At 38.1% G+C, this 22485-nt stretch overlaps 1 protein-coding gene across 2 annotated transcripts in view; it reads left to right on the top strand.

Annotated features, from left to right (window-relative positions):
- Positions 1–22485, top strand: part of WDR11 (WD repeat domain 11) — an 82674-nt gene that overhangs the window by 6425 nt on the left and 53764 nt on the right. For both annotated transcript variants that reach the window (XM_045024826.1, XM_045024825.1), the window contains exons 3-9: positions 1918–2071; positions 8174–8347; positions 9712–9898; positions 15550–15715; positions 18622–18736; positions 19920–20115; positions 21337–21440. In XM_045024826.1, coding sequence (XP_044880761.1) covers positions 1918–2071; positions 8174–8347; positions 9712–9898; positions 15550–15715; positions 18622–18736; positions 19920–20115; positions 21337–21440 — 1096 coding nt within the window. The remainder of the gene's footprint in view (positions 1–1917; positions 2072–8173; positions 8348–9711; positions 9899–15549; positions 15716–18621; positions 18737–19919; positions 20116–21336; positions 21441–22485) is intronic.

Here is a 22485-nt window from a genome sequence, read left to right as displayed (position 1 = left end):
GAATGATGGTAATCAATGGGACATGGTAATACCAGGGTACAAAATATATAGGAATGATAGAATAGGTCACACTGGTAGAGAAGTGGAACTATATGTAAAAGCAAACATAATCCCATATAGTAAAAATTTTAAGTGAATCAAACAGTACCATAAAATCTCGATGCATAGAAATTCCATTCTTGAATGATAAGAGTATAGCAGTAGTAATATACCATCAACCACCTGACCAGGGTGGTGACAGTGATTGTGAAATGTTCAGGGATATTAGAGAGGCTACATAAACAGAAAATACAATAATAAGGGGGGATTATGACTGTCCCCATACTGACTGGGTACATGTCACTTCAGGACAGGATGCAGAGAGAAAATTTCTAGACATCATTAATGACTGCTTCTTGGAGCAGCTAGTCCTGGAACCCACAAGGGGAGAGGCAATTCTTGATTTTATCCTAAGTGGGGCACAGGATCTGGTTCAGAAATTAAATATAGCTGAACTACTTGGTAATAGTGACCACAGTGTAATTAAATTTAACATCCTTGTAATGGGAAAATACTAAAGAAACCCACCACAGTAGCATTTACTTCAGAAAGGGGAACTACAGAAAAATGAGGAAGCTAGTTATGCAGAAATTAAAAGGATCAGTCATGAGAGTGAAATGCCTGCAAGCTGCTTGAAAACTTTAAAAAAAATCACCATAGTAGAGGCTCAAACTAAGGGCAGGTCTACACTACGGATCTAAGTTGACCTAAGTTACGCAGCTCCAGCTACATACCTTAGGTCGACTTATTACAGTGTCTACATTGCACTGGGTCAACGTGAGAAACACTCCTGTTGAATTTACCTTATGCTTTTCATTCTGGTGGAGTACCGGAGCCAATGGGAGAGCGATCGGTGGTTGATTTAGTGGGTCTTCACTAGATCTGTTAAATCAGTCCCTGGTGGATCGATCGCCACATGTTGATCCCCCGGTAAGAGGAGACAAGCTCTAAATGTAAACCCTCAAATAAAAAACAAACAAACAGTAAGAAGACCAAAAGAAAATGCCACCATGGCTAAACAACAGAGTAAAATAAGTGATTAGATTGAAAAAGACATTTTTTCAAAATTGGAAGTCAAATCCTAGGGAGGAAAATAGAAAGCAGCATAAAGTCTGGCAAGTCAAATATAAAAGTATAATTAGGCAGGCCAAAAAAAATAAATAAATAAAAATAAAATTGAAGAGCAACTAGCAAAAGAAACACAAACTAACAGCAATTTTTTTTAAGTACATGAGAAGCAGGAAGCCTGCCAGTCACAGGGCTGCTGAACAAACGAGGTGCTAAAGGAGCACTCAAGGAAGACAAGACTGTTGTGGAGAAGCTGAACAAATTCTTTGCTTTGGTCTTCACTGCAAAGGATGTGAGGGAGATTCTTAAACCCGAGCCATTCTTTTTAGGTGACAAATCTGAGGAACTGTCCTAGATGGAGGTGTCACTAGAGGAGGTTTTGGAACAAATTGATAAACCATAATAACTCACCAGGACCAGCTGCTATGCACCCAAGTGTTCTGAAATATAAAATTGCACAGCTACTAACTGTGCTATGTGATCTATCACTTAAATCAGCCTCTGTACTAGATGACTGGAGGATAGTTAATGCAGTACCGATTTTTATTAAAAAGGCTCCTGAGGCTAGCCTGGCAATTACAGGCTGGTAATATATATAGGATAAACTTAAACTGGCAACTGCTGTGCAAGTTTGTCTCTATTTATTAAACTGTAGTCATTTCACATGCATGTCACTAACTATTGCATAATCTTCTGGTGCTGTGTTTCATATAGTTTGTATCCCATTTAGTGGTGTCAAACTAAAAAGTATTAAATACTTGTCTTGATTATACATAACTCTATTTTAACTGGTTTCATTCATACCTTCAGGTTAAATGGGCTAAAGAAAACTACCATCACAATATTGGTTCTCCATATTCTTTGCGCTTAGCTTCTGCTGATGCTACTGGAAAGATAATTGTTTGGGATGTGGCAACGGGAACGGTTCGCTGTGAAATACAGGAGCATACAAAACCAATCCAAGGTAAGGAAGGTGTATGCTATTTGTATAAATAAGTTGTATTGTAAGAGACAGTATTATCTACTAGTTATAGTGGTGATTGGAGGCCAGGACTCATAAATTCTATTCACAGGCCTGCCATTGACTTACTCTGACTTTGAGTACATCACTCTGTGCGCCCGTTTACCCACCTTTAACATAGGTATAATGTTCATCTCCCAGCAGGGCTGCTATGGGGTTTGTTTAATGCCTATAAAATGTTCTGAGATCTTCTGATAAAAAATGCTATAAGTTAAGAAGTATTTTATTATTGATAAATGTTCACACAAAACACTAAATAAACCTCCTTGTTTTTGAGTTGGGGATTTAATGCAGCTTGCAGTCTACATTGTAATAATACTTGTACAGAATTACGGAGCTGTTAATCATGGATTTGACTGTATTCTTATTTACAGTGCATTTTATTTAGCCACTACAGTGCAAGCATACTAATATGACAAGTTAAAATTGGATTGTGTATTCCTAAGGAATAAAGGTTTCTTTGTTATTTTAAACCATTATGCCCCAGATTCCTTTGAATATCTATATCCGTCTTCCTTGGCACACAGGAACAGGAAGGCTATTTTATGTATAGGAGCTGGTATAGAAAAAGCAATAAAATGGATTGGAAAAGGAAACAAAGGGAGCATTAAGGAGCAGGCAAATGGCAGCAAATGAGTGGGCTGTAAGATGAAACTAAAGCTGATATGTGCTTGGGTTTAACTAGGTAGAGTCTTGAAGTTGAGACTGCAGTATTTGAATTTAATGTTGAAGGAGTCAGTGGAGAGACTGGTGAGAGAGGGCTTGACATAGAACTTGCAGGAGAGGAAGGAATTTTTGGATGATTGTTGATTTTTGGTTAAAGTTGACGAGATACATCGGGGAGGCATTTGCTTTTTATTGTCATATCTGTATACATCTGCATGTTGCAACACTTCAACAGGAAGCTATAGAAAATACTCACAAAGCCATACATAAATAATCCTTCTTGCTTGGAATGTTCTTTGTTGTGCTCCTATTAAAAAAATTAAAAAGGAGCATAGATTAATACAGTGGTTCTCAATCTTTTTCCACCCACAACCTAGAAACCCTCCAATTTCTTAATGCAAAGTACCTACATTTCACAGGCCTTTCTGGCCACAAAAATTTGTGGGCTATAATGAGTACGAAACTGTAGGTGTGTTTGGTTTGCTTGATTGTGCTGGATAGCAGGCTCCTGATGCTAGTCGGGCCTGGTGTAGTGGCAATTACTGGTGATGTCTTCCCTCAGCAAACTACTTAGCTCTGGAGGTTGTGGAAGCCAGCCTGATAGTCTGTGGAAGTGCTGCTTGCCCCAGAGCTCATTGTCATACTAGTAGATCTGGTGGATAGGTAGGAGGACTGAAGAGCTGCTCTAGGACTTAGTGGTGGAGTGGAACAAAGAGCAGCAGGAGAGAGGGCACGGTAAGCAACCTTCCTTTTACCTGGCTTCTGTTTATTTTGTTGTCAGTCAGCAGGTTACCATCCAGCAAATGCCTCCAGTGAAGAAGTCTTAGTCTGATGGTTAGAACAGGTGCTTAAACATTAAACTGTTCTGCTTCCACCACAGATTTGCTGAATGAGCTTAGACACATGTCACTTAATCTCTCTCTCTCTGCATATTTCCCCATCTGTAAAATGGGAATAATACTACCTTCCCATGGTTGAGGATCTTGGATAAAAACTACTTTATAATTATTGGTAGTGGGGACTTACAAGATCTCCTCTTGTGTGTGAGATTCTGGTTGCTAAAAGAAACGTGCAGTTTTATTTTCTTGGGAATTTTTCAGTAAACAAGTATCAGTGCAAACACTTTTTGGCATCTTTTAAATCAAACCAAATCCTGAGTAAATATCTTTCTTTTATAGCTACCCACATCCTTATTAGCATCACTTTATAGGTTGTTTTATTTCTGAAGTAAAACTCAGAAATGACGTTTTGTTGTGCAATGAAATTTTCATGGTACATTTCTGAGAATAGTTAATAGTTCCAGCTCTCCCCCCCTCCCTCCCCTCTTCCAAACTCTCTCTCTGACACCAGCCTGACTCCTGTTTTTATCTTTAACTGTATTATCTGAAAAGCCACTTAAATTAGATTTTTGTTTCTTTAGCAAGGTTTATAAAACAGAAGCATAAAATAAAGTGGATAAAATACAGCAGCCAGCTTTTGTTGGCTTCAGTTAATTCAGTTAGCTTTGTTTTTTCTCTAGTGTTACAGGTTTTTTCTAAGATGATGATACTGAGTTACTGAACGATTAGTGTGGCTTTTTACATGTTGCTTAAAGCCATTTTCCAGTTGTATAGCCATCGACTCCCAACAGTGTATAGCTTGTACCCAAGGAAATCATTATCCCTGTTGTTCTGATGAATGGCAGAAAAGTTAATGGGGGACAAAATCAAAAAAATTTCATTCCTGTCCTCACCGTAAATTCATATTTAAGTGTATTTTTAGAACATCGTCCTGCTTTACATTGCTGTGTTTGTAAGCAAGGTTATCCATTCTTTTTCTGTTTACGGTGTGAAACTGGTGGAGTTATTTTTAAGATTTGATTAACTTTTTATCCATTTTTTTAAAGTGTTTTGCAATACAAGCACCTCCCACCAGCACTCTTGAATATCGTCTCCATTGTAATAAAAAACATCTCCGAGCCACCATCTAGAACAGGGTACTCACAAAGTTTTCATAGTGTGAACCGCATCTTAATAAAGAGATTATCTCTCAGATCATCTCCCCTCCTATCATGACATAACATTCCTTTGGTGGTTACATCAATTACTTACACAGAAAAATAATATTGAGAAAGTTTATTGTAATTTTCAGTCTTAGTGTAACGAGTATTATCCTTTTTTTTTAAAATCAGTCTTCTGTTGATGCTCTTTTCTCTCGTGTTCTGTTCCTTTCTTCCTATGCTCCTTGTATGTGCTTTTCTGTTTCTGGTGCTATCTAGCCACTCAGTTCTCTTTTCCCTCTGGACTTTCTCTCCTGCTGGTAGGTGACAATTTCACCTGCTGGTTGTTCTGGTCCCTAAAAGATGCTCCTTTTTTCTTTCCTTCTCATCTTGTGCACCAGTTTCCCATAAGAGAGACAGGCAGTTGGGAATGTTATGAAGGCTAAAACTAACGGGGTTCAGAAAAACCCCAGATACGTTCCTGGAGGATAGATTCATTAGTGGCTATTAGCCAAGATGATCAGGGATTCAGCCTCATGCTCTCTGTGTCCCTACCCTCTGGGAGTGGATGTGGATGACAGGGGATGGAGCACTTGATGATTGCCTGTCCTGTTCAGCATTTGTCATTGGCTACCATTGAAACCCAGATTACTGGGCTGTATGGACCATTGGTCTGACTCAGTATGGCTGCTCTTATATTCTTTTGTTCTTTAGTTGGCTCCTTCTTTCCATCTGCTTCTACAGACCTCCAGGCTCCTATTTTCAGTCATTGGAAATGAGCACCAGTGTGACCTGCCAGTTCTCTATGCACCATTAGCAAGTGCTTCACAGATGACAATTTGGGAGTTGCTGATATAAAATGTACAAAATGTCCTTTTATATTTTATTTTATATGTTTTGTCCAGAGTCCAATACAACCAATGCAGCAATTTGCACTGGGCTGTTTTTAATATAGCATGTCACTGTTACTGTGCAAACTGCACCTTAGACCTCTCTTTGTCCTCTTTGAGGGCACCTCTTTGACAGGTTTCTCTATATAGCCCCTCTCTGGATGAAACCAGGTGGTCCTAGCACTCTTGGACTGGGATCTCTGGGCTGCAGTCCACCTTTTTACCTACCTTGTTAAGCCGACAGGCCAAACTGGGGTTGGCACCTGTAAGCTCTTTTCCCCAGGAATTTGTGACAGCAGCTCATTAAAGTAACCGAAAAACAGTATCTTCAAACAAAGTGGCATTTGTTAGCCAAAAGAAACATAGCATCTATAAAATGGGTTAATAAAACAGCTGAGTTCTGTATGCATATTTCCTTAAAGCTTAGCCTCTCTATCCAGTGGTCAGGTAGACCCAGCGTATTCCCTCTCTTGTTGGGAAATCCAGCCTACTTATTGCAGTTCCTATGTCTGTCTGACAGAGACTCATCTTTTGCCACTGCTGGTAACTGCTGGTAACAGCCCATTCAGCCTATCTTCTTTAAGGTTTAGGATTTTCTTTGGTCCTAGGCTTTCGGCCTGAGGAAGAGTAAACAATGTCAGCTTGATGGGAACCAGGCACGTTTTTCTCCAGTTAATAACCCTTCTTCCCTGAAGAACTTGAATAGGCAAAACACAAAGGAAGGGGGGTAGGACGTATTAGCCCCATTTTATGAATAGGGAACTGAGGTAGAGAGAAATTGTGACTTGCCAGGGTCACACCCATCTGTGGCAAAGGTATTAAGGTATTAAGTCCAGATCTCCGGAGTCTCAGTCCAGTCACATAACCTTCCTCCCCATGTTAACCTTAATTTTCTTCCCGTGTGTGTGTGTGTGTGTGTGTGTGTGTGTGTGTGTATATATATATATATATATACACAATATCTTTTATTTCATGATCAGTGCAATTATTTAAAAAAAGCACTATGAGTTGGCTTTAACTACATTATTACTGAGGTCAGTGAAGTCTTACCATTGACTTCAGTGGGAAAACAGAGTTAGGCCAGCGCTGAGTGTTTTTGAAAATTCAAGTGCATTATTTTTATATATGTATACACATACATTACATTATTTTAGCTGAGTCTGTATATTGGTACTTGGCTTTTTTAAAGTGTCCTTCTCGCTCAACTGAGTATATAATGACACACTGCATTCTCCAGCAGGATAGATTCAAAGTATATTCTCAATGTCATTGGAAGTTATCCATCTCTTTTTTTCTTTTGGAAAGAAAAGAGGGAAATTATATATTGAAAACCATCCTTTGAAAAGATTTGGATAATGAGCTCTTCTTGCCAGCTTATAAACACATCAAAGTAATTCGATATTTCACACAAATGATTTGTGCACATTCTTACAGCATTTTTGTATTAACTTTAGTGTTGGATCTGGCACATAAAAAAGTGTCATTTGTTAAAGTTAGCTATCAAATTAAAAATTAATGGAAAGAAAAATTGAGAGCTCAGAACTTTTTTGTTGTTTTCATCCTACGTTTGGTATTAGAGACATTGCATTTGTGTTCTGAGGGATTTAGGTACTATGTTACAGAACTTCAGAGTAGTCTGCAGATTCCATTTTGGTTTGGCAGTGCAGATTTCCCTCCTTATTTTTATTTGTCTGGATTAAAATGTTTTTTTCCAAGGGTGATTGAGATTTTATTTAGATCTGAAAAGGAAATTTGAATGGAAGTGGGTGAAAGAGAGTGGGTGAAAACAAATAAATACAGCTTCTACTGAAGGGAGCTTTGCATTTTACAGTCATGTATAAACATTTGCCCACTCCATTGTTCTGTGGCCCATCCCCTTCTCCCATCCCTGCTAGCTAACTTCACCTACTGTTACAAGACCACATTGTGAATAATTTGTTACGTTATGTCAAAGAATTATATGGTTGGCATCCTCTCTCTTGTGACTAGTCATATCACTTTAGAGGTATTGTTATTCTTTTGGATACATAGTATAGAATGATAATTTGAAGTTATTCCTGAGCTCAGGACTCTATTCCAAAAGGGGAATTTGAAACACAGAAGTCCTTTATATTATTTTAAGATATGGTATTGCCACTATTTTAGTTTTTTTTAATAGCAGTGCGTGCATTAGTAAATGGGTTTATGCATTTCTTGGTTCTTTGAACTCATTCATTGTGAAACCAATGTCTAGGATATGTTATTGTAAACTCAAATAAATAGTTTCAAATATGTATACATCAGTTGATCAGGACTAAGAGCAGATGTCATCAATGTATACCGTAAATAAAAACTTGAGGTAATAAAAGGAATTTTTTTAAAATCGTGAAATATTTAGTGTGTTGCTTCTAAGAAGTCACTTTTTCAGCCTAATAAGGCCAAGTACTTAGAAGCAGAGTAGGTTTAAAATGAAATGAATATTTTTAACACTAACTTCAAGTTTGGCTACTTCTTGCTTCTTTCTTTTGACAGACATGCAGTGGCTGTGGAATCAAGATGCTTCTCGAGATTTATTACTTGCAGTTCATCCACCAAACTACATTGTACTCTGGAATGCAGATACAGGGACTAAACTTTGGAAGAAGAGTTATGCAGAAAACATCCTTTCTTTTTCATTTGACCCCTTTGATCCTTCACATTTAACTTGTAAGCTTTTATTATACAAAAGGAATTTCTTATTTTTATGATGTTTGTTTCGTGCTGACAGTATACTTGGGATAGTACAAAATACAGGTAAAGAGTCCCTGCCCCAAGAAGTTTAGAATCAATGTGTCCCTCATTTAGAAGGCAGGATGCACTGAGAAATTCGGAGGGGATAATACCGTAGACATTTGTCTAGTATCATTACTTACTAACTCACGAGCATTGTGGAAGTGAATCTTAAATGGATTTGATTGTGTGGGTGGTAACTTGGCGTACTGGGAGATCATTCCATATGTAAGCTACATAACTGTGTATGAGAAAGGGAACCAGTGTTGAGGTTGCCTGTTGTTGGTAGGGTAAGATGAAGGATCCAGCATTGTTCCTGAATTAGTAAAGAACCTGAAATAGCCTTAAGCAGTAATTGAATTACTTCAAGAAAAGCTGAAGAGGAAGAGCAAAAGTGATCTAACATCAGAGCCTTATGGGAGCCCCTCTGAAAGCGAGGTGGGGTGGAGGGAAGAAGGCCCACTAAAAGAGCTGCTGAGGTTATGACTAGAGAAGTAGAAGGAAACCAGGAATGAATGGGGCCTCGGAAAGGAGGGTTTTCAAGATGGGGATCATCTGATCAGCAGTGTCAAAAGCAGCCAAAATGTCAAAGGAGATAAAGTATAGATTTGTGCACAATTTAGTTGAAATAGCAAAAGAAGAATAATGAAATCACCATTTCCATTTCTGAATTTAGCTCCATCACTACTCTTTTCTCCCTAATGAGATTGGGTACAGTTTCTGTATTTTTCTTGCTTCCCTCTATGCAAATCAAACTGAAGGAAGGAGTTTTGGGTGTATATATGTATGCATACATAATATCAAATTATGGAGATGTCCATCATGGCTCCACAGTTAAGGTTGAGCTGGGTTATGCAATCATGTAAATGTTATAATTAGAGGTTCTGAGAGAACAACACTGCATGAGAATGGCAATGGGGACTTATTCTTGTGGGTAACCCTGCTTTCTTTTTACACTGTAAAACTTAATGAGGAATAGTTGATGACTGAAAATCAGTGTACGGAACTAATGTGAAAGGACAAACAAGAACTTTCTGCCAATAATCTGTACAGTATGTTGTAATATACAGACTTAATTTTGAAAAACTTGAGTTTTGTGGCCTCTAATGAATTGTAATGGACCATTTCTTGCTCTTTCACTAGAAGATTCCTGTTAGCTAGAATTATGAATTTCCCAGCCAGTTCAATATCATTAAAACTATTACCGTTTTTCTGCCCAAAAGCTACATTAAAAATAAAACACCATAATAAAATTGCACATAATAGTTTGCTATAATAAAAAAATGTTTTTCTTGGTACAGTGCTCACCAGTGAGGGTATAGTGTTCATCTCAGACTTCTCTCCTTCCAAGGCTCCTGCCAGCTCGGGAAAAAAAGTTTACATCTCCAGTCCACATTCTAGTCCTTCACATAACAAGCTGGTTGCTGCTACAGGGGCCAAAAAGGCCCTTGATAAGGTCAAAATTTTAATCACTAATGAAAAACCAAGGTAAGTTGCAAGTGTTTCTCCTGTCCTCACAGAACTTTTTCTGTGTGTGTGTGTGTGTGTATGTATATAGATGTGTGTGTGTGTATGTCATATTATAAATCCTGTAAATACTAGTTGGATTGATTTATGATATAATATTTGCTAATAAATCTTTGAGGGACAGGGAAATATTGCAGAATTATTTTTTTCTCCACGTCCTAGCATCTCTAATCTTCTTCTCCACTGTAACAGTGAAACTAAAGGGCATCTGGCCCTGTGATTATGAAACGTGAAGAACATGATCTCAGGCATCTACTTTTATTAATTCCTGCATGCATCTGTTTCCTTTTAATTTTGATTGCCTGGATAAGGTTTAATTGAGCCCCTTTTTAGTAATTACTTCTGATGTTTGATTGTTGAAGGGAAGAGATACATTCTAAAAAGTTTGTGAACAAAGAACACTTTCCCATTCAACAAATCTGCTCTCTGTGTGTTTTTGGAGTCACGTGCTTACATTATCGATAAATACGTTTTGCTAACTCCGACCCTATCCTTTCAGAGCCAATAGTCCTGAAAGACAGATTTGGATTTTATTCCTTCTCCTGCATCATCAGCTGAATTGTTAAATACATCCCAACTGAAGGGCCCAGTTTTGTCCTAATATACAACTGTAGAAATCTATTGTCTTCAATGGCATCAAATGGTATAGGTAAAGGTCTGCATTCTGATGAATAGTGATGTTGAAGAAACAGAAAAGAACACAGCTTGACTTTCAGATCTCAGCTGAGTTTGTAAGCCTGGTAGATAGGAACAAATCTTTTTATTTCTAAAGTGAACAAATGATCAAAATGATACAGAAAACATTGAGACAATGAATACTGAACCGCAATGCCATTTTTAGAATAACTTTTCCTTAATAAATTGCACTTTGTTTCAGCATTTGAGCAAAATTACTTAAATCATTATCAGAATTTACCACATAGTAAACAGATTGCACTTTATTAGTGATCTGCTAACCCTAATAAGTACAACTGCCTGGCTTTATCTGCATTCCTTCAAGGAACTTGCTCAGAGGGTGCACATAATGCATGATTATTTTTCAAATATCTAATAATTTTTAGTTTGTTATTGTCAGTATCTTCTGAAATGAGGTAGTCTCAGTTTTTAAATGTATTTCTTCAAACTTTGGAAGATGATGTGTACCTAATAATGCCCATTTCTTAATTTTGTGTTGTAAACTCCGATTAGGATTGCATTCTACTCATTCTAAGACTGAAGTATAATGCATTTAAGAAAATACCAATTATTCATACCTTTTCCTGTCTCCAGTTTGCCAGGATTCTGTACCTAGTCCTTTTCAAGATTTAACTGTGAACAATGCTTCTGTTACCTCCAACTTAATGTGAGGTACAACTGTCTAAGTTAAAGCCACATTGACTCACCTGCTTTCTGAGTAAGAAAAACCATGGCAAGCATATCATACCCATTTTCCCTATTTGATTAGAGGTTCTAGTCCCAGTCTGTAAAACCTTAAAGATTATTCTTAAAATCTGTAAAGACTATCAGAGATTACCTCTCCAATTCCACCCAGAGTCATTGTCTACACAGGCACTGGCGTATAGAGTACGTGTAGCTACATGCCTCAGTGAAAAGTTGGCTGCGTCCAAACTGCAGTGAGTAGCTATATGTGGTGATGAAAAGCTTTCCCCCATCTGCAGCCTTTCCCTGCTTCTGGAGTCTTTCACTGAGGCTGGGAAAGACTCCAGCAGCAGGATACTACACTGCTAGGAATAGCAGTATAGATGGGACAGGCACTGCTTGGGTGTATAGGCAGCTGTGCACAGTACATACCCTAAGGTTCTGGTGTGTCTTTACTCACCTAAGCAATGCCTCACCATCCACACTGCTCTTTATACTCAGGCTAGGGGGCGGCATGCAGTGTCTGTATTCTACATGCCACTATAGTGTGGACAGAACCTTAGAATCTCTGTGTCAAGCATATTATGGCGGGATAGATGGCATAGTGTGCTCAGTGGGCAATCTATGACAGTTGAACAGTTTATTAAAAGAGATTCCCATAAATCCAAGACTGACTATTTTCAAACCAACCCCCACTTTTTTTGGAAAAGCCTTCCTTTAATAATGAAGGCTGAGAAGGGCCTGATATAATTTCCCACGGAATATGGGGTTGGGAGAGCAAATAATAAAGGAAAATCAGCAATCTCTAAAGCCTGGTCTACACTACGCGTTTAAACCGGTTTTAGGAGCGTAAAACCGATTTAACGCCACACCCGTCCACACTAAGAGGCCCTTTATATCAGTATAAAGGGCTCTTTAAACCGGTTTCTGTACTCCTCCCTAACGAGAGGAGTAGCGCTAATATCGGTATTACCATATCGGATTGGGGTTAGTGTGGCCGCAGATCGACAGTATTGGCCTCCGGGCGGTATCCCACAGTGCACCACTGACCGCTCTGGACAACAATCTGAACTCGGATGCAGTGGCCAGGTAGACAGGAAAAGCCCCGCAAACTTTTGAATATTTCCTGTTTGCCCAGCGTGGAGCTCCGATCAGCACGGGTGGTGATGCAGTTAAAAATCAAAATAAAGAAAGAGCTCCCGCATGGACGATGCGGACGTGATTGCTGTAAGGGCAGGCAAATCTGTTCTATCAGCGCTCAAAATCATTTATTAAATATCTCCAGACAGATGCCATAGCAGGGACTCAGCGCACTGCTGCGTGACAAGCGTAACGGAAAGCCAAAGAATCAAATGGACGCTCATGGACTGGAGGACTCAAGCTATCCCACAGTTCCTGCAGTCTCTGAAAAGCATTTGCATTCTTGGCTGAGCTCCAAATGCTTCTAGGGTCAAAAACAGTGTCCGCGGTGGGTCAGGGCATAGCTAGGCAATTTACGCACACCCCACCCACCCCCAGAAGTGAAAGGGAAAACAATCCTCTCTTGACTCTTTTACATGTCACCCTATCTTTACTGAATGCTGCAGATAGACGCGATGGTGCAGCACTCAACACCAACATCCTTGCTCCCCCCACGCTATGGATGCCTGATGGTACAAAACGACTGGTATCCGTCCTCATCATCATCCTATTGGCACATGGGGCAGTGCAAAAGGACTGGTAACCATGCTGACTAGCATCTGTTAGGTCGATCAAGGGCGCCTGGCCCTAATTTTTCCTGGTAGATGGTACAATATGGCTGATAACCATCGTCATCATAGCAACAGGGGGCTGAGCTCCATCAGCCCCCACCCTTCATGTGTAAAGAAAAGATTCAATTGCCCCTGAACTAGCAGAGGGATGCTGGGCTCCTCTCCTACACACTCCTTACTGTCCTGTCTGGACTATCATAGCAGCTGGAGGCTGCCTTCCACTCATATCTCACTAACAAGTCACTGTGTCTTATTCCTGCATTCTTTATTACTTCATCACACAAGTGGCGGGACAATGCTACGGTAGCCCAGGAAGGCTGAGGGAAGAACGGAATCAACAGGTGGGGTTGTTGCAGGAGCACCCCCTGTGAATAGAATACAGCTCATAATTTCTGCAGGATCTGACACAGAGCAGCTGTGCTCTCTGGTTCTCTGATACAGTGGTTCTCTAGTACACTTGCCCATATTCTAGGCAGGACTGATTCTATTTTTAGATACCAAAAAGGAGGGATTGACTCAGAGAGTCATTCCCAATTTTGGCTTTTGCGCCCCTGGCTAAGAGCAGCCAGGGGCACTTATGACAGCAGCAAATGGCACAGTGCAAAAGGACTGGTAGCCACGATCATCTTATTACCAATTTATGGTATGGTAGATGGTACAATATGGCTGATAACCATCTCTGCTATCATGCAAAAGCAAAAGCATGCTGCTGTGTAGCGCTGCTGAATCGCCTCTGTGAGCGGCATCTAGTACACATACGGTGACAGTCACAAAAGGCGAAACAGGCTCCATGATTGCCATGCTATGGCATCTTCCAGGGCAATCCAGGGAAAAAAGGCATGAAATGCTTGTCTGCCGTTGCTTTCCCAGCGGAAGGAGTGACTGACGACATTTACCCAGAACCACCCGCGACAATGATTTTTGCCGCATCAGGCACTGGGATTTCAACCCGGAAATTCAAAGGGGTGGGGGAGGCTGCGGGAACTATGGGATAGCTACGGAATAGCTACACACAGTGCAATGCTCCAGAAATCGACGCTAGCCTCGGACCGTGGACGCACACCACCGATTTAATGTGTTTAGTGTGGCCGCGCACACTCGATTTTATACAATCTGTTTTGTTAAACCGGTTTATGTAAATTCGGAATAATCCCGTAGTGTAGACGTACCCTAAATAATAGCAGCAGTAAAGTGAGCCATTAATTTTGTGTTTAAGAGTAACTCTTAATTTCTTTTTATCCTGCACCTAGCAATTAACGATAGATGATTTATAAATAAATAACATAAATAAAATCAGAATTTAAACCTGTAAGTTCAACTTCAGTATTTTAAAAGCTAAAATTGCTGCATTTTAAGTTATTCTAGAAATCAGCCAACTTCCATTTTTATATGTTGTGATTTTTTTTTTCTTTTTTACTTATTAAAAAATACCTTCCAATCTGGCAGTGATTGTGTGAACAAACTAATCAGACTGTATTGTCAATCAGCGCTTAACGCCAAATTTTAGTGCAGATTAAAAGTTTGGACTTCATTTTAATAAGCTGTTTAAATTGCAAATAGAACAGAAGACTTAGTGGCATCTCATTTTGTAATCATTTAAGTAACTGTGATCTTTATACTTTTAAGTTAAAGTGTGTGACATTGTCTTTTTATATTACTCTATCATGATCTGCTTGTGCTGCATCAGCTAGAATACTTGACTTGAAAAAAAATGTCAAGGAGAGCGAATGTGCTGCTGCAACGTGTATGTGTGTGTATATCTGTCTATCTGTAGATATATACACACACAGGTATAGTAACAATACATTAACAATAGTACATACATTTCAATAGTATGAAGAATTTACGTGTGATGCAGATGCCCTTCACGACTCTATGACAAACTTACAGACTAATTATTACATTAAATGTATATTCTCAAGAATGTCCTTTGTTTCACAGCCCCTCTCTTGTTTAGATACATTTCATTTGACTGTTAATAGTGTTTGTGCATTCTCAACTTCTTTCTCTCAACTTTAACATACTTTCTGGCGGTGAGTCTAGTTTTAGTTAATTACAAAATAAAACATTATGCACAGCGATATGCAAATTGCAGTGAGCCCCATGAGTTAGGCTTATTTCTCATGAATACCAATAGATGCTTCAACTGCTAACACTATTCACAGTTGGATTGCCTTTTTCTTGAAATGTGAAGCCATTACATTACATTTATTTCCCTAGCATCAAAAACTTATTCATTTTCCAAGGCTTTTCAGTTTGATTTTAATTTCAAGAGGTGTATTTTTAATTGTGATGGATCAAATGGGGTATCTATTACTATCTTAGCTGTTGAAGTGGGCAGTCTTTGGAAATTGGCCTTTGTGGCTGCCTGCAAAGTATTGCCATGCAGCTATTAATTGTAGTGAGTTTGAAATATGCTAATATCAAAACCTCTTTAAAGCTGCTCCAGCTTACTGTTTTATGTAAAAACTGCTTAATAGAAGTGTATTTGGTGTATTTCAGTGCTGAATCTGTAACGCTGAATGAGTGTCTTCAGTTGTCATATCTACCTTCCAAAAGAAACTACATGTTACTACTCTATCCCAGAGAAATTTTGATTCTTGACCTTGAAGTGAACCAGACAGTAGGTGTAGTAGCTATTGAAAGAACAGGCATACCTTTTCTACAGGTAACATATCCAGTTTGTTTCTGCCTATGCTGATTTCATGTAACATTCTTTGCAATTAAAACCAGTCCTTACTGAATTCTATTTACAAACATTTATTGATTTTTATAAATATCAAAAATATGATTCTGTCTTTCTAAAGTTATGTTTCCTGTGTGGCTGTCAGCAAAGAGATGTTTAGGCTGGGGTTTTTAGTCTATAAAACCCAAGGAAAACTTTAATTTAGAGTGTGAAGAGCGCTTAATGTACTCTAATATCTGAGAAATACTACTGAGCTACCATATATTCTGTACTGCATAACACTGTATGCATGTGAATTATTTTACTATGTGCTATGAGAAAAAGCTACTTTTACATCTATAAAGGAATCTTGAATTTAGAACTAGGGTTCCATGACACATGGAATGGTTTGTTCAAACCATGGTATGATCACAAAATTGCCCCCTCCATCTCAGCAAGAACAGTTGTTGATCAGACTGGCAGGGGATAGACTGGGTGGAGTAGGCTTGAGCGCTCCACAGCCTTTTTCTTCCACCCCAACCCCATTGCAAGTAAAGATTTTTCCTGGGCAGAGGTAGAGAAGAGGTGCCTCTGCCTCCCCCTGCCATCCATTGGCCCTTGGAAGAGAGAGAGAGAGAGAGATGATTGGCTCTCCCATCCCTCCCATCTCCTTGCTGCATATAAAGCTTCACTGGCATGCCTGCATAAGCCATTCTGGCATGATTACTGCTGTACTGTCCCTATTGGAAAAATGGAGGTATAATTTGAACTGTATTTTCAAGATTCTGTGCATCTGACCAGATCACCAGTTTTGGAATCAAGAAGGAATTTTTCCCTCGGGGGAAGATTCATGTAGTGTCTGGGGGAGTTTACTTTCCCATAGCATCCTGGAGACCCGGTTAGAGGCTAATAAGGAAAGGTATTTAAAAGCTGTAAGTTTAATAAGTGAAGTTGGTAACTTCATCACAACCTGTGGCCAGTGCAGATGAGAGGCTGAAAGATATCAACTCCCAAATGTAAACATGAATAAACAAGCTGGGAGATGGATGTAGCTTTAGGAAGGAGGGGAGAACATGTCTTCACAGACTGAAGTACCTCTCCCCATTAAAATTAATAAAGTTGCAGTCTGCCAATTTAAAATATATCTCTGTATCTGTTTCATTCTCCTGCATGCCCTGCTCAATTTTTAAAAAAAATATGATGTAGCTTAGTTGCTGGAGATAAGTGTGGAAACTGATTTTGTTTATATTATTTCTAACACATGATTCTGAAAAATCATGAAGTTGTGGTATCTCAATTGCAATGGTTAAGTTTTGTTCTCACTTACACCAGTGTAACTTGGAGCAGGGCCTAGGTCAGTAGCTTTAGGAAAGGTAAACTGGCTTCTTTTCATAAACTATCTCCACATTTAATCTTTCCTGTTTTTTGTGAATCCTTAGTCATTTAGTTTGTCTGATCAAGATTCCATTTGGAATACTGACATGCTGTTGAGATATTCATGCAGCAGGGTGTAATCATTCAACATAACAGTTGCATTTTCCAAATAGTTTACATTTGTGTGGGCAGGGAAAAAATGAAAAGATTGAAAACTGTGAATTATGTTCATTCTAAACTCATGTCAGGGTGAAAATATTTGCAAGTTCCATTTTTAAATTAATTTTTAAGTGCTTCCTGGTAAAGGGTGGGGAGGCTAGTTGGGCAAGAGTGGGAGAAGTGCGTGGCCATTAGAAGCAATGTGGCATCCGTAAGTTCCTCACCCACTGACAGTTTCTTTGGATGAGTAACAGACAGTGAAAAGAAATAAACTAGATAGGGGAAAAGCTGGCCCCTGATGCAGCAGGCATTGTTTAATTAAGCTCACAGAGGCCTACTGCATATCCAGCCTTTTTGTGGTGATATAAAAGCTACCAGTGTGGAAACAATTCTGTAGAAAAAGGAGATTTCATTTTCTGTGTTTAGCTTTTTACACACAAGATTACATGCACTTTTCTGAGTATCTGTCTTTGCTTGATTGGGTAGCTAAATCAAGTCCATGGTCTTATTGAAATCTGTTTGTTCTTATGGAATCATGAATTCCTGGGACTAGAGAAAAAGTAGAGCAAAATATCACAGCTACAACAAATGTGAGTGCAATTGTGTATGTACACGTGGAAAGAATGTCCTCCCATCCCCCTAAAAAGGAAAACATCAAGTTCCTCATAAGCCGACTGATTTCACCTGTACCAGTATCATTTGAACCATCAATTGATTTTCCAATTTAGTTCCAAAGATATTGATGATGCTATTAAAGAGAGGTTCTCAAACCGTGGTCTTAGCAGAGCTGATTGTTCACATGATGACTCCTTATTTTTAACTGCTAAATTTATATTAAAAGGCATTCCAATTACTCCATTTGGTGCTTAAACTCTTGAAATTCTTAGGCATTGCAGACATTTCTGTGAATACCCAGCAGTTGTCTGACTACTCATGAATAATATGTAATCCCGAATTACAAGGAACTGAGGTTTTATTCACAAATATTTGTATAATATAACTATTCAGATAGCTCTAAAAATAAAGTTCCTATGCTGAATAATTTTATAACATGGTTTAAAAGAAAACCTATGCTGAAAATCTCATTGTTAATATGTGATACCCAGATTTTTACTATTTTTTTTTAAACTAAAGACTGCCACTGAGTTTGCTTAAATGAGTTCCTGGGCTTTTTGCACAGTGGACCAAAATCTCCATTACAATGCCTTTTTACAGATAATATAACTAGATACATTGGTTTAAGTAGTTCCTTAGTGGTATATTCTTTAGTAACTCCTTCAGTATAAATGAGCATGCACCCTCTGATGCATATTAACATAAATTGCACACTGTGATCTTGTGTTTAATGCAGTGCTTTTTGACATCTGTTTATACAGGTAATTCCATGCTTTCAGCGTGATGCTTTGTTTTGCCTACACGAGAATGGTTGTATAACTTTAAGAGTTCGCAGATCTAACATTAGTATAACTGGTACACCAAATGAGGACCCAGGTGAGTTTAGTGCCAACAAATGATCAAAACTGAGTATGATGTCAGAATCAGCTCCTCTGGCCTAAATTTTAATTTATTTTTTTCAAATACAAACACTTTTTCTGCAAAACATTAAAACCTGGTCTTACAATAAATTGTATTTGCTTTTTGTTGTGATGGTTGGTCATGAGTTTTCTTCACTAAATTAATTGAATTTCCACTGTTTTCTCCAACTTAATTCTACATTCCCTTGGCTTTAAATGCAAGATAAGAGCCTGAATATCCTTTAATTGCTGAATAAATAATCTTTTTAAATTATGAATCATCTTAATAATCAAATCTGTAGGGAAAATCCCAATAAATGGTATTTAATTTGTTCTACCGTGTCATTGGACAAAGCAAAAGATGCTTATGTTTCTAAATACATTATTATATGTATACACAAGTTTTTGGAAACAATTTGCTCTGAAGAATTTAATGTAAATTAGGGTCAACTAATATAGTACTGTAATTCCAGTTCTAAGTTACTAAACTTCTGTCATTGGTTGTGTAACAGAATATTACTCAGTTAAATGTTTTAATTAAATTAAACAGGGAGTAAAGGACATAAGCTAACTCTATATACATGCTTAAGCCTGTAAATTTTAAAATCCGCTGGGAATAAGTGGTGGTTCTGATAAGGTCTTTCAATAGGCATTTGTGGTTTGTGTATTTTTAGTGAGCTACTATAGGCATCATGTTCCCGTGTTCCAATTTTACAAGCATGTCAGAAATGTATTTTAGATTAAGCAGAGAAGAGGATGTCCCAAGGCAAATTGGCTTTTGAGTTAGCATATTTTGGAGATTTTATTTCACTATCTGCTTACTAATCTAGAGGATACCTTTCTTTCACTTATTTTGAAGAGAAGTTTTGGAAATAGAGAAGTCATGTTTATGTTTGAAAAATTGTAATGGAATTACCCATTTTCAAGGTAAAAGGATACCCACAGTAGAATTTAAGACCACCTGTTGTATAAGTTAAAAGTGAAAATGTGTTTAATTTCTAATTTTCTTTCATAAAAACTTGTTTTCATATGAACATTCTATGCATCTTAACAAAAAAGTAAATTGTTCTTCCCATTTAACCATATTACCCTCCAAGAATATTATCCTATTTTGGGGTCTGAATTTTATGTATCTTATACTTGGTACTTTGATATTACAGATCCAGATCCAGTTCAGGAGCTGATTTATGACTTACGAAGTCAGTCTGATGCAATCAGGGTGACAAAGACGGTTCGCCCATTCAGTATGGTGAGCTGCCCAGTGAATGAGAACTCTGCTGCTCTCATAGTCAGTGATGGCAGAGTAATGATATGGGAACTGAAGTCTACCATTTCTGGCAGAAATTTACGTAACAGGTAATTTTATGTTTCTGTTACATTGGTGTTTAATTGTATTTACACGAAGCACTTAATCACATTATGTGATAACATAAAGGTAACAGTGTGAGTCATACTTCTTGAAAATACGGCAAACTTATGTGCAGTAGGAGGATTAAAATAGTTATAATTAACTAAAGGGCTTTAGATTTCATTTGTGTTTTGGGGAAGGGATTTTATTCCCTCCTCCCTCCCACTTTTTTAACATTTATCCAAAAATACAGTAGAGACCAACATTAACATTTTTTTCAAGGAAAATTTTCCTTCAGCTTTATCCCTCCTTCTGACCCTGAGCATGGTCATTCAGCTTTCTTCAGACAAAACCATTCTCCTGAAGAAAAGACCTATGTGTTTTGATTGGATGGAGAAAGGGCTGCCAAAATAGTCTGGAAATTAGAACACTTTTTAGTAGGTGTCAGTGAATGTCCTCCTCCCCGGATCCCCCATGGCCTGGAGCAGCCCTACAAGCCCCCCTCACCATAGTTTTCCCTCTTGGTTCCTCATTAAACTAAAAAAAGAGGCATTTACAAGTCCGGTAACAACATCCCTCCTTAGGTCTGGTTTATTAATCTACTCGGGCTAGTGGTAGATTCAAGCTCCAGTTTGTTGCAAACTAAATGTTTGCATAGACAAGTCCTTAGATGGCTTAAGGAGGGTGATTTTTACACCCCTGTTTATCTATTTTGCTGAATTTGATCCATTGCTATAAGGCATTTGAATATTGAGTCAGTTAAAAAGGGGTTGGGACAGGGAATGTTCTGATGTAACCAGGTTCTAAAATAATGTAGCTATAATGTTCTAAACTGTATATTAATACTTTTCTAGATATGAGGTCTGTGGCTACTGCACTGATTAATTTGGTGTTAAAATAGGAATAGTAAAGGAAAAATGCACGTATAAAATTTTGGATGTCAGTTCAGAACAAGAACTACATTGGGGTAACTTGTCACAAATGCAAAGCAAAGAGGATTGCTTAGAAAATGTGTATAGGGAAGATGAGAATTGCTTTGAGTTAGCATGATGATTGCCTTATATTGTGAGATTATATATGGAAACTCACCAAAATAATGTTGCAGATAATAAGTAGCAGTGGGTTTAAGTGACATTGGAAAGAACAGTTCTGGAAAAATTAGAACCGAGTGCATCAAGCAAGCAGCCGTGCCCTTTTGCATTCACAACTTATTTTTTCTTCCTTTAAAGCAATTCAAGTGCATCACCGTTGTATTCACCTGTTGCTTTCTGTGGAATTCCTGTAGGAGCATTCCAAAATAAACTTCCAGATCTTTCATTGGATAACATGATAGGTAAGAGTTACAAATAATAATTTTACAGCTAGACTTTTAAAACTAAAGAGAAAATCTTATGATTTTATGGACTCTATGTAAATACTGAAGCTAGATTGAGTTTGAGTTGTAATGTTGCAAACCTGAACAGCATTTCTGTTTTTTAAAGAAAATATTCAGTTAATATTTCTATGACATGAAGACAATATACCTTGTGTTTGCTCCTCTTAAAAAAGTAATGTTGGGAAAATAATCAACATTGCAATAGCAGGAGAACCTCTGTAAATGTGGGAATAATGGTAACAGTTCCTGTGAACCACCTGTTTGAGAATTTGGGTTCACTGCATTTGAGTAAGGGTCTTTTCTGCACTAGCCTATTCAAATCCAATGCAGAGATAGGTCACATCTCACAGTCAGGCTAAGCTTACCTGTTCCCGACATGGTGTAAAGATATACTGCACTTGAATGAATTTTCACCCTCAGCAGACTACTGTTCAAAAAACCCTTCTTTTCGATAACTTGATATGATTTGGAGCATTAACGAGGGACACTTAGGACCTGATTCTCCATTACCTGCAAATTGTGTAGTCATTTACACCAGTGCCATTCTGATTTGGTACCTTTTTTACAACTTCTTTGCATTGGTGTAAATGGCTGTGCAAAGCATAGGGCACCAGAGAATCAGGCTCTATTTTTCTTCTGTCTTTATAACTGCTGTGCAAGTGCACTTAATGTCTAGAAGTGGAGTATATACCATATTAACTTTCCAGAATTGTCCCTTCTTTTCCCCTCCAAATAGACTACAAAACACTTTGGAACTGTAAAAGACAAAAATGAAGCCACTTCTGAGTTTATGGAAATAAATCAGAATCTACAAAATGTACATATTTGTATTCCTAAAGATAAAAATGGGGGCAGGTGGAGGCAAGGGGTTTGAGATTTAAGCAATTATCAGCTGAAATGTAAGTCTCCTGAAGATAGTTCTGCCTGTATCTATTGCAACAATGTTGAATGCCTCTTTAAATACAAGTTACTACTGCATACATTTATTGGTAATTAATTGCCT

The sequence above is a fragment of the Mauremys mutica genome, chromosome 7 (assembly GCF_020497125.1).
Source record: "Mauremys mutica isolate MM-2020 ecotype Southern chromosome 7, ASM2049712v1, whole genome shotgun sequence".
NCBI classification, from domain to species: domain Eukaryota; kingdom Metazoa; phylum Chordata; order Testudines; family Geoemydidae; genus Mauremys; species Mauremys mutica.
This window is presented reverse-complemented; position numbering and strand designations above follow the sequence as displayed.